The 12,415-nt window shown below is 44.5% G+C and overlaps 2 protein-coding genes across 2 annotated transcripts in view; one reads left to right on the top strand and one right to left on the bottom strand.

Annotated features, from left to right (window-relative positions):
- The window catches only part of TTC3 (tetratricopeptide repeat domain 3), a 50,353-nt gene extending 46,135 nt beyond the window's left edge, over positions 1-4,218 (top strand). The window contains exons 38-42 of the mRNA XM_029964946.1: positions 807-1,219; positions 1,772-1,892; positions 2,038-2,250; positions 2,465-2,554; positions 3,000-4,218. Coding sequence (XP_029820806.1) covers positions 807-1,219; positions 1,772-1,892; positions 2,038-2,250; positions 2,465-2,554; positions 3,000-3,110 — 948 coding nt within the window. The 3' untranslated portion in view covers positions 3,111-4,218. The remainder of the gene's footprint in view (positions 1-806; positions 1,220-1,771; positions 1,893-2,037; positions 2,251-2,464; positions 2,555-2,999) is intronic.
- A 661-nt stretch (positions 4,219-4,879) lies between these two features.
- VPS26C (VPS26 endosomal protein sorting factor C) overlaps positions 4,880-12,415 on the bottom strand; it is an 8,377-nt gene continuing 841 nt past the window's right edge. Inside the window, exons 2-7 of the mRNA XM_029964942.1 lie at positions 11,958-12,107; positions 10,269-10,349; positions 8,438-8,512; positions 7,304-7,454; positions 6,861-7,013; positions 4,880-5,508 (exon numbers count right to left, since the gene is read on the bottom strand). Coding sequence (XP_029820802.1) covers positions 5,426-5,508; positions 6,861-7,013; positions 7,304-7,454; positions 8,438-8,512; positions 10,269-10,349; positions 11,958-12,107 — 693 coding nt within the window. The 3' untranslated portion in view covers positions 4,880-5,425. The remainder of the gene's footprint in view (positions 5,509-6,860; positions 7,014-7,303; positions 7,455-8,437; positions 8,513-10,268; positions 10,350-11,957; positions 12,108-12,415) is intronic.

Here is a 12,415-nt window from a genome sequence, read left to right as displayed (position 1 = left end):
ACCACCCTTTCCAGGAGGAAATTCCTCCTGAGGAAATTGTTACACCAACACATGAGTGATAACAAACACCAAAATCAACTTCCAGCCACGTCTGGAGTCCAGCCACTTATGGAAATGCCTCTGGAATAAGCACAGCCCAGGGAAATCCTGCTCACAGACATTTTCTCATGGGCCAACAGTTCCACAAATGCTTTGCTCAAATCATGGCAGTTTCTTCTTAACCTTGTGATGGTCCTTTTTACATTTTATATGTGTTTTCTCTCTGCAGAAGATCGTGGGTTTTTCTCTTGTTTGTTCTGGGTATAATTTAGATTTTTTCTCTTGTTTGTTCTGGGTATAATTTAGATTCAAGGCTCTGTTCTGATACTGTAAATTTGAGATTATTACTACACTTTCTCTGGATTTATACAAGTGATTGTTCCACTCCTTTTTTCCTACATACTTTTGCTTCCTCACTTATTTTTAGGTATCTCCTTTCTACTTATTGTCACAGAGTATGTACATAACTTAATCACCACCAATTTCCAGGTTGGGAAAGAGCAACTTTTGAGCCTCTTGTTCTGCCTTTGGAATCTGTTTTTTTTCTGCAGTAAGACCAGAATAACCTTTTAGAAGAGAAATCTGAAAGAAAATAGTCCTGAGGTCAAACAGCTGCACTGATCTTAAGGAGTTCTTAAGATAAATTGACACCTTCCAGGTCCTTGGCACCACAAAATGTGTCATAATTCAAGCTGCAAATGCTCCAGAGTTCAACTCAAATTTGGTTTAGTCACTGTTTTTCCTGTGAAATGTGTTTTGTTTCCTAGACAATCCCAGCCAGACCTTTGGTCAGTGATCCAGCCATTGTCACCTATTCCTTGGCATCTGCACATCCCAGTTCCCTTCCTGCATTTTCCAGTCCTGAAGGTCAAGGTCCAACACAACCATCCCTTCAAACCCAGGCTGGAGCTAAGGCAGCACATGCCACTGCTGAGGCTGCTTCTGCAAGTGGTGGAGCCGTGAAAACACATCCCCAACCTCCAGAGGGATCATATTCCAATAAACTCCCATCACCTCACCCATCAGGGATTTCTGGAAGTGCCACTCAGCCAACCCAGAACCACCAGGATGCCTCAGCTCTGCAACCAAGGCCTCCTGCACTTCCAAACAACAAAAAGCTTCCAAAAGCACTGGAAAATATTATTGCACAGCTCCAGAGTATATTCCCAAACTACAGCAGGTACTGGTTGGAATGAGTGGAATGTTTTAATGGGTGTGATAAGTTCTGCACAGCCAGGGATAAAGTACAACAGGGACTGGTTTTGTTCTCTTTCCAAGGGCCTGGAGTGACAGGACAAGGGGGAATGGTTCAAACTGACAGAGAGTAGGGTTAGATGGGATATTGGGAAGGAATTGTTCCTTGTGAGGGTGCTGAGGGGCTGGGATAGAATTCCCAGAGAAGCTGTGGCTGCCCCTGGATCCCTGGAAGTGTCCAAGGCCAGGTTGGAGCAACCTGATCTAGTGGAAGGTGTCCCTGCCCATGGCAGGGGTTTGGAATGAGATTATCTTTAAGGATGATCCCTTCCAACCCAACCACTCTGTGATTCTGATTATTGTGTAGGGTTTTTTTACAATAAAGGCAGATCCTGGTTACTGAGAGTTCCTGGAACAGGCACCTGCTCCAGTTTGTGGGAGAAGTTGGTGTTTTTAAGGCTCTTCTGGTGGGAATCAAACATGGAGCCTCCAGTGTCGTGTTACCAGTCACTGATCCTTGTTTTTCCTGTCCCTGCAGTTCAGATTTCACTGGTTTTATAAGAGAGGTACAGAGAAGAAATGGGAACACCCTGTCAGGTCTGAGCTTGGATGAGGTTCTGAACCGAGTGACGGAGCTGATCCTGGACCAGCAGAGCCAGGTATGAGGGGGTGGAGCTGCTGCCTCTTCCTGGGAATCTTCTGACAGAGGGAACGGAGCAGCACAGCCCCAAACTACACCAAGTGCCCTTTGCCATCCAGCTCTACATACAAACTCACTCCAAATTCCCTTCTTTGTCTGTTCAGGCACCAACTTCAGCAGGGAGAGTCTCTGCTCCACCAGCCCCGACCGGAGCACGGAGTCGGGAAGCGGCTGCAGAAGGAAATGCCCCCAGTCCCTCCAGAGCAGGACCTGCACCTAAAAACACCTCAAATAAAAACCCACGTCAGCCAAACCTCCAGCCCTGGGGGAATGTTGGAGCAATACCTAAAGCTAAGTGGAAAAAGCAGGACAATGCAGTAAGTTCTCTCTTCCAGTGAGGTCGTTGCCATGTGCTCCGTCCAAGACACGAAACAATGGGGGTATTGCTGGGGGAAAAAAAATAACTGGCTTGTTTATTTTGTGTACAAAAGCTTAAATAGACCTGGTTAAAGTTAGTAAACTAATTGACATAAGTGGAATTTGCTGATTAATTGCTGCTGGCTTTCCAGTAACTGAGCATTCCATGTGCAGGCCTCCAGCGAGGATCCCTGCACGATCTGTCACGATGAGCTGAGCAAAGACTCCTGTGAACTGGAGTGTGGGCATCATTTTCACAGAGAAGTAAGTTCTGGTCTTGTTTTCTGAACTCTCCATTTATCCCTCAGTGCTTAAACTACTGGGCACAATTTGCTTTTTTCCAGCCTTTGGACCCCAGACTCACCCTAAGAGCTGGTTTTACTGTGTCAGAAAGCTTTAGGGCTTTTTTAAAGTAAAGTGATAATGCATCAGAGTGAATTTAAAGTGAGCCTTCAGAGATTAAATCTGGATTGTTTGCAGCAGTTATGGACTGGGCTATCCCTACATTTGCCACCTGATAGTGGGACTTCATGGGAGTAAAAAAAGTCAGGATTATGTTAGAAATAACTCCGTGTTCCTGTCGGTGACTTTTCCCCTTTGCCTTATTTCTTGACTGCTGATTTCTTCTTGCAGAATAAATGGATTAGAACTGGAGAACATTTTTCTAACCCCAGCCTTTGCCTCCTCCCTCTCTCCCTTGCCCTTGCAGTGCATCAGAACGTGGCTCAAGGAACATTCCAGCACCTGCCCCATCTGCCGTGTCCACGCCCTCCTTCCCGAAGACTTCCCTGAGCTTCCTGCATGGAACAAGTGCACCTAGTCCTGGCTTTATTTCAACACTTTATAGAAATAATCATCATCATAATCATCATAATCAGATGCAAAGTGGCTGCAGAGTAACCCCAGAGCTGAGGGACAGCACCAGGCCCCTGGTTTTATTGGCAGTGGTGACAGAGCTCAGGCTGAGTTGGGATTTCACACTTGGCATTAAGGCCCAGACTCCAAGAGCCAGCACTTTTCCTGGCTGCTGCCTGAACGTGGGAAGCTGATGTGGTTCAGGGCTGGCAGCACACAAAACTGGCCTTTGTTTGATTTTTTTTTTTTAAATTTAATTGAAAAGTAGCAAATCTATTTTATCTGAAAGGCCAGAGCATAATTCCTGTGAAGGGGGACCTTTCCCTCAGGTTTATTCCACACTGCAACCAAATTCCAGTATCAAACAAGCAGGAGACCCAAATGCAGAACTGGAAGAGCCAAGATATTCCCTTCCTCTGGCATCAACAATTCCAGTTGAACTGCAGGATTCCAGTCAGGCCCTTTGGAGTGCAGTTCATCCCTGCAGCTCCTCCCTCTGCATAAATTCAAATTGTTTAAATACTGACTTTTTGCAATTTATTGAAGCAAGAATTTTAAAGTGTTCATGTGCATGGAGCTGGAATACAGTGGATCCATTCTTTAATGGATTCTTTAATTCAAACCCTCAAAATAGGATTTGAATTCCCCCCCACTGTTGAAGAGCTGATCTGTTTAAATGGGAATGACAGGATTTTTATTTTGGCTGAAGCAACATCTGTATTTTGTGCAGGAATTGGTCACCAGTGAGGGGCAGAATTTAAACAGCTCCAAGAATGGTTTTCCCACTGCCTTCCGAGTCTGAGCTTGCCAGAGCACCTTCAGCACTGTCACATTTGCCTCCAAGAGCCAAAAAATGAGGAGTAGAGACTGAAAATCTCAAACTGAAAATCAAATGTGGCTGTTGTCTGAATCCAGGCAGCATTAACTGGATTATGAGCTCATTAGCTAATTCTAGGGATCACTTGTTCCCCCCAGTGATAAATATCCTCCAGCTGAAGTTTTAAACTACTCTGTGATTAATCAGTGTATGAACTGGCACTTGAATAAGAAATTAAAATTACTGCTGCAGCTCATGCAGGGTTGGGGTGTGTGTAATATTTCTGCTAAGTGTGAGTTATGGGTGAGTAAATAATTCCATGGAGCTCAAGCACCTTGGAGCCTGAGGAATTCCAGCACTTGCCTCCTTTTCACCTTCCAGTATTTTTGGGGGGTTGCAGCCTCCCTAATCCAGGTGCTGGGGCTGCTCTTTCCACATCCCTTGGGACAACTGGAGTTGGAAGAGCTGCTCTGGGGACTACAAAGAGTGGCTTCCACTTCCCAAAAATCACCCTGTACCATCCCCTGGTCTTAGGGAAAAGTGTGAAGTTTTATTAAATAGCACTTTTTCCCCCCCCAATAAGAGACTGAAATAAAAATTCCAGCTGCTGCTCCCTAAAACACCAGGGCCACCCCTGGAATGACACTGTCCTGCTTGGCAAAGCTGCTGGATAAAGCTACAGGAAATGACTTTGGGGCACTTTTCTTAATTCTGCCTTTTCAGGAGCTCACTTTTACACTTCCAGTTCCCATAGTACTTTATACCTGAGCCTGCCTCTACCCCACAGGGAGGATTCATGGAAAAATTCACAATTAAAATCAACTTGTGGCTGTTCCATTAAAACAACCCCCCAATCCACAACCTGTTTGTGTTGGGAAGGTTCTTTCTTGCCTATAAAGTTCCTTTAAGCTGCACAGTTACAAACAGGTGAGTTTATTCCTCCAACACAGACTCATGTTCCCAATTTGACCAAAATTTCCTCGGTGTTACTTCACTTATTCCACACTGATCCCACAGCAGCACCTCCCAGTGTTGTAGCACCACTTTTTATCCCTTCAAAGACCCTATTTATCATTATATCACAATTCCCAGTATGGATATAACAGGATTCAACAGGTTTAAGGGGTCTTCAAAGGGTTTTGGAACAAGTATGATGGAATTAAATAAGGAGAGAAACTTCCTACGTACTTACACACCAGTTGTAGAAAGCTGCAAAATCATTCCTTCAGGATTTGCCTGAGGAAAAGTGGGGATAATGTGGTTGTTGAAGGCAGAAGGGTCCCTGCCAAGGCTGCCTGGATTGGGAAGTCCAGGTGGGCTCTCTGGGAAAGATGACCAGAGAACTGAGAGCACAAAAGGACCCACAGGGAGTGAGGTGGCTCCAGCTGGAATCAGGCATGGATAAAGTCTCACTTCTCCTCTCAAGAATTTGGGCCTTTTCCAGGAAGTCCTTCCCTGGGTCTTTACATCCTGCAGAGCTTCAGTGGGAAGTTCTCAGTGATGAGATGGTCGTCGTGCAGGAGGACCACGATGTTCACCTCAAACTCTGGGAGAAGGGGAAAAGAAAAGGGAGAATTCCATGGAAAACTGGCTCCTGCCAGCAGGATAAAGGGCAGGAAGGAGCTCCTGCCCTCACACAGGGCACTGCCCCCCAGGCAGAACCTGATCCCACACCTTGGACCCTTCCTGGAGAATTCCTGCCTCGTTCTAATCTTTGGGATTCCTCTGGATTCAGTTGCCAGAGATAAACTGTGACACAAAAGTCTTTTGGACAACAGAGTTCACACATCAAGGAGCAAAATGGCTTGGGAAAGACACCTAAACATGGTGTTTAGAAGCAGGGAAGTGGGAGAATCCCAGGAGAGATTCCTGCCCTGTTGCCAGCATTTAACAGCCTCGGGAAATGAAACTGGACTACAACAGATCTGCAAACTATGGAATAAGAATTCCAGAAGAAGATCTACTCTTTAGATATTATATGGTGTCATTCAAAGCCAAAATCCAATATCAGATCAACAATCAATCCCAAATGGAGACAAGACAAAGCCAGGCAGAGCTAATAAATGAAGGGAAGCAGAAATCAAAATAAACTGAAAATAACTGCCCTTTTTTTAGAGTCTTTGTAACTATATTAAGATACTTCTTATAAATAAAAGTAGCTCCCACACTAACAATTTAAATTGCTATTCAAGAGCTTAAAATGGCAAAAAAATAAGTAAGAATATTATTTTGGGGAAAATCACACAGATTCTGTACCAAGATTCCAACAGGGTGGAGGGAAGAAATACAAACTAGCCAAGTGATTCTTACAGTAATTGTTTGAGCAAGTGAGGAAAATCCTCATTTTCTTAAGAAAAATGCTGGATTTTGGCCACAATCAGCAGGGGAGGAGCAGGTGGTGTAGGTCAAGAAAAGCAAAGTCACAGCCAGACCAACCTTCCTGCTTCCAGGGCTTCCAGCAGGAGAGTGGGAAACAAAACAGAGAGGAAATGGAAAGAGGGGGTTCTCACTGCTGAGGAAAAGAGGGAATTTTATTCTTGGATTATTATTCAAGTGTTTAATTACGTGCAACTCTTAGCAGGGAAAAACAATGACCTGCATTCCACTGTTTCTCCTGTCCCTTTATCATGGAATTCTGTTAGTCAGAAGTAGTTTAATGGTTGCTTAGGGGTTTCTATTGGAAATGTTTGGGCTGTATTTTCTCAATCTGTGACATCCTCTTCAGGAAGCCTCTCCAGGGAAACACCAGGATGTGTTTCCAGGACCAGGATTGTCCCTGGTCCTTCCCGCAGCACCGGATTTATCCCGTTACCTGCCAGAAGCTGAAGGAAAACTAGCAACTCATCCCTGATGGAAACAAAAAAAATGCCTCCAGAGCATCAAGTGCCACACACTCACCAACTTTGAAGTTGGTTGTTTCCAGGGTGGGGCAGGTGAAGAGCCTGGGGAACACCATGTAGATGGGGATGGGGAGGCCCCTGCAGACGTCGCCGTCGGCGATCTGGATGTTCTGGATCTCCGTGGCATCCCGGGCATAACCTTCAGCACAGCCTGGGCAAGGAGCAGAGAGGCACAGGGAGAGCAGGGAAAGGGGAAGAGGTGAGAGAAAGCAGCAAAGATACACTGGGATTGGGGGCAAAAACTTTTGAGCTGCAAGTTAAGGATCATGGAGTTCTTTAAATGAACTGGAATTAATTAAATTCCAGCCAAAGCGCAAACCGTGGTTTTGAAGGTCTTTTTAATGCTCTCTGGCTTGTCACAACATTCCAAATTGAAGCTGAACAAGCACAGGTAATTCCTGGGGGCTGTTCCCCACGTTTTCCATGGACAGGGACACTCACCACAGGTCTCCACTCTGACCAGCTGCAGCTCGATGCTCTTCACGGCGGCCTCGGCGCTTTCCACCACCAGCTCCCCTGTCAGGGGCTGGGTGATCACACAGTTGGTGGAATTGAGGTGCCCTCTGATCAGGAATTTGGGGAGGGAGGCTCTCTGGAAAAGATGGAATCACAAGGATATTCTGAGCTGGAGGGGACCCACAAGGATCACCCAGGCCAACTCTTAAGGAAGAGACACCGTCGGAAGAGCAGACTAAGGAAAAAAACCACCCTACAGAGAATTATCCAAATGTGAAGGAAATGCCCCAAAGTTCCAAGGTTAAGAACTCAGGAGTTCAGAAATGAGCTTCAATAACTTTTTCAATCTGTATCCTCACCCATCTGCATTAGGGCATCTCCACAATCCTCTCCCTTACCATGCATCCCTCCTGCCCATTCCATCCACCCAAGGGATGGACTTTTCCTGGGATGAACTGACAGCACTTGGCCACTACAATTCATCCAGGAGTTGGAACCTTGTGCTGAAGGAGGGAGACTGGCAGGAATAGAATCCCAGAGTGGTTTGGGTTGGGAGAGACCTTAAAGCCCATCCAGTGCCACCCCCTGCCATGGGCAGGGACACCTTCCACTATTCCAGGTTGTTCCAAGCCCGTCCAACCTGGCCTTGGGCACTTCCAGGGATCCAGGGGCAGCCACAGCTTCTCTGAGAATTCTATCCCAGCCCCTCCCCACCCTCACAGTCAAGAATTTCTTCCCAATATCCCACCTAACCCTGCCCTCCTTCAGGCTTCCCAAAGCCACTCAAGGATGTAAAAAAATGGCACAACCAAGGACCAAAATACAGATTTTTAAGGGCTTTTGGCTATCCATGGTATAAAATGTTTTTCTTGGCTCCACTGCCTCCTTTCACTCAGGAAAAGGATACAAATATCCAGTGGTTACTGAACAAAATTCCACCTTGAATTGGTCACCATGATGTGAAAGATGAGGCAGAATCACTTTATTGCTTAGAAAAGTGAGAAAGAAAGGGATAAAAAGAGCTGATTATCTGCAGGGCAGCATTTAATCATTCCCCTGGTCTCACTCAGAATCACACAAACATCACATTTAAAATAAAAGAACAGCAAATCCTTTTACCTCTTTAACATTTTGCAGAGTTTCAGGAGTGATGGTGAAGTCCACAGGGCTGGGCAGCAGCTTCCCCTTCTGTGACTGCAAGGAAGGACAGAGTTAAACTGGGAGCTCTGATCCCCAAAACATCCAGAGAAGATTAAAAACCACAACACTTGGCTGCTCCAAAGCAGCTGGAAAAGCAGGAATACACTCCCTATCTAAAGCAGGAATACCCTCCCTATCTGAAGCATACAGTGTGTTAGAGGGAAAAAAAAAATTAAATTCCACGTTTTTTAATGTATAAATAATTTCATTTTACACGTCCCTGGAAATGTTTCCTTTCATTATTAAATTTGGGCAGGGCCAATGAGTTGTATAAACTCTCCCTCCCTCTCCTTATCCCCCACCAATGGGCTGGACTGGAATTCTTTGTTAGGATCTGCCTTCACTCCTTAAGAATTCCAAATAGCTGCTGCTGCCCAGCTGCAAGATGGAAGAGATTAGCAAAAGATTGGCTGTGTTTGCCCAAAATGACAAATTCTGGCAGAGGAGAAGCTTAAGGGAAATGGTGCATTGAGCACTGACAGTGAGAATTATATGTTCAGTAAAACCTCATTAATTCCCCCTGACTGAGAGATTCATGATTTACTGACTTGTGATCTCAGAAGTGCTGTAGTGGGAACAAGAAATAAAACCAGGAAAACTGCAGGATATGTAATTTTTCACTGTTTTGACAAGTGTGGCTCACTTATAATGTAATAATGGACCAATAAAATGTAGCATAATGTATTTTAGGAAATAATGAAATCTTACCATAAACTTGTTTATGACACCAAACTAAATCTTTTAGAAAGGCATTACAGAGCTAAAATAACATATTTCCACCACTGGTCATAAGTAAAACAAAAGATTCTTATATTCACTGTCCTGTTGGAGTTCAAAGGAATGATACAAACAGGATGTTCCAGCCAGTTTTATATGGAACAAGAGGTGTTTAATTAGGTCTGTACTGTCCTGACCTGCTCTGGACAGGCACAAATCAACATAAACCAGACCCAAATCTGATACAGGAACTTCAAACAACCAGCAAAACATTTCCTGGGAGGCAGTCAGACCTCATCCTACAAGGATTAGGTATTTGGGACAATTAGGGACCACAGAGTGGTCAGGCCTTGGAATAAATGTCCCAGGGAGGTGGTGGAGTGGCTGATTCTGGAAGTGTTTTAGGATGTGGTCCTTGGGGTCATGGATTAGGGGTGATTCTGGTGGGACTGGATGTTCCTGAAGGTCTCTTCCAGCCTTGATCCTGGGAGTCAGGGCTCTAAATCACAACTACTCCTCTGAAGAACAGAAATCAGGAATTTTTCTCTTCCCCACCAAACCCCCATTTCTAGGACAGGCACTGTGGGGGCCTCAAACCTTTGGCTGAGAACTCCTGGGATAATTTGAAACAGTGTTCAGAAGAATGACATCATATTTATCCAACCCCCCCATTGTTCCTGAACTGAGAGCATGAATAAGAGAACAAACTCAGGGCAGTGTAAAACCATCTTAAAATCCAAATCCTCTATGTCCTGTTTTCTTTAAAATCAAAAGAAATGGGTTGTTCTCACCAGAACTGTCAGCTCAGCTCTTTGGGGTGGGTTTGTTTTGGGGTTTGCTTCCTTCCCTCAGATATTTTGGACAGTGCTCTCCTGTGCAGAGCCAAGAGCTGGATTTGATGATCCTTGTGTGTCCTTCCTAACTCAGGATGTTCCCTGATTTTACACTCCTACAAATTCCATGGGTTTACTTGGTTTTCTAACCTTCTAAACTTCACTTAAAGTGGAGGAAAAAAACCCCAAATCTCACTTACCAGGGAGTGGACAATGAATTCACAAGTCTTAGTCAGGTCCTTTGCCAGCAGAGACCGTCTCATGTCACACCTCAGGGTGTACTGGTGGGAATGGGATGACACAGGGAAAAGAAGAGCTTTAATTCAGATTTACTCTCTCTCCAGTTCAGATTTATTCTCCCTCTTTCAACTTTTCATCCTTTTTGTTGCCTCTGTGCAGAATGTTGCTGCTGTTACCTCCAGCTCAGGGTGATTATGGAATTGCTTTCCCCCTCCTCTCCTCTGGATAAGGGATTATTGACACAATGTATTCACAACCCTCCTAATTTTAAATTTCTTGCAAGGGTTGAGCTTAAGTGGTAACAGTTCTGAGGGTATTTAATGGGGAACTGTCTTTAACCACACAGCTGAGCTTAAAGTTTGCAGTGCAATCAGGCAACGAGGTTAATTTGCTGCCAAATTCCTCCCCTAAAAATGGGAGCCATAAACCAGCCAGCTGAAAATAGTTATCCCAGTAATCCCACACTTCAGCAGCTCTAACAAAGCCTCTGAGTGTCCTTACAGGACAGGGAATTTGTTGGGATGGGGGTTTTGTTGTGGTTTGGTTTGAATTCCTTCTTTCCAGATGAGGAACTGGCAAAAAGAGGTGCCCTCAGAGCAGGGATTTGGCTTCCTCACTTCTCCTTCATGGCCCCAAACCTCCCCATCAGTGGATAATTAAAAGGTTTCTGCATGAGAACAGAGACTTGAACCCACAACTAATCCCTAACTCAAAAAAGAGAGGCTTAATTAAACTGCCCAGGCCTTGGACAGAGGTTTAGGAAGTGCCTCTTAACCAGCACCTCAGTGTTACATTTTCCTCTTCAGGAGAGCAGGACTCAAAAGTTTGGCTGAAATCTGAATTATTAATTTTTTTAAATTGCATTTTATCCCCCAGCTTGTCAAGAGAAGCTACACAGAGGAGAGAGGGAATGACAGAACAAACCAAATATTCCCCATTTAAAGAGCACCTTAAACCAACTGCTGCTGATGACAGCAAGTTATTTGGGATATGGGAAGCAACTGAACCAGTTCTGCACCATTTCTGACAGACCCACCACAAACAACATATGTTCCAAAACCTGAAAAAATAGATGGGAAGTCCTTAAAAAAAAAAGACAAAAAACCAAGGGACTTTTTTTTCTTTTAGTTACTTCTGACAGGCTGATGGGGGGTGGTGTAGTTAGGTTGGTTTTTTAATTCCACACTGTAATAAAAGAATTAACTGTCTAACACAATATTTACCTTCAAGAGACGGGTGAGGAAAGGCTTTCCCTCAAAAATAAAAGCAAAACAACCCCCCAAAAAAACCCTAAACCAACCAACCCACTTATAGTACGACAATGTTTAATCAAAAAAGGTCCAATCTCAAACTTGTGGTGGTTCCACAAGATTCTGTCAACAGCACAAATCCCACACAGATTTGGGCAGGGAATGTTATTCCTCATGGGAAAGCAAACAATCCCTGGTTTGGAAGCTGCCACGAGCTCTCAACACTTTGGTTTGAGTTTTCCTGGTGAGATTACACATTTATTTTGAACAAACCCACACGGGGTGCAGCTGTTTTGCAGGAAGGGGATGGACACTTTATCCTCAATTCCCATGGATTAAGAGATGCTTTAGAACAGGTTCTGCAGCTGAAAGGGCAGATTTTTATGGAGAGAAGCTCACCTGGATGTTAACAAACACACCATGGTATGTCTCATACAGGACTTTGTTCCCCTTCATGTGCAGTGGGAATTCAAAGGGAATTTCTGTCTTGCCACTGGGAAGCTTCCCTGGTTTTACCATTTCAATGGTGCTGTTAATAATCTGAATAGGCTGCAAAGAGAAATAGTAGGGAAGTTTAGGTTGAAACAGAGAACCAACAACATCCACTAAACTCTAACAGACTTCCTGGTTTTCCAGAATCTCAGGTACCTCTTCACAACACACAGTGTTGGGATATTTCTTTACAATGAAAAGAAATATTAATATTTTCCTCAGGACAACCATTTGTGGTCTGTTTTATGGCTGCATCACACTAATGACCAGAGATATCCAGGGAGCTCCATCAGCAGCATCTCCAGCACTCTGGAAAGTGGAGTTTTGCTTGGAGGTGACACTTCTTTTCCCTCTGGAATTTTATT

This window comes from Manacus vitellinus, unplaced genomic scaffold, assembly GCF_001715985.3.
Source record: "Manacus vitellinus isolate BGI_N305 unplaced genomic scaffold, ASM171598v3 scaffold_86_pilon, whole genome shotgun sequence".
NCBI lineage: Eukaryota > Metazoa > Chordata > Aves > Passeriformes > Pipridae > Manacus > Manacus vitellinus.
The sequence above is the reverse complement of the archived record's forward strand: the minus strand, read 5'-3'. Positions and strand labels throughout refer to the sequence as shown.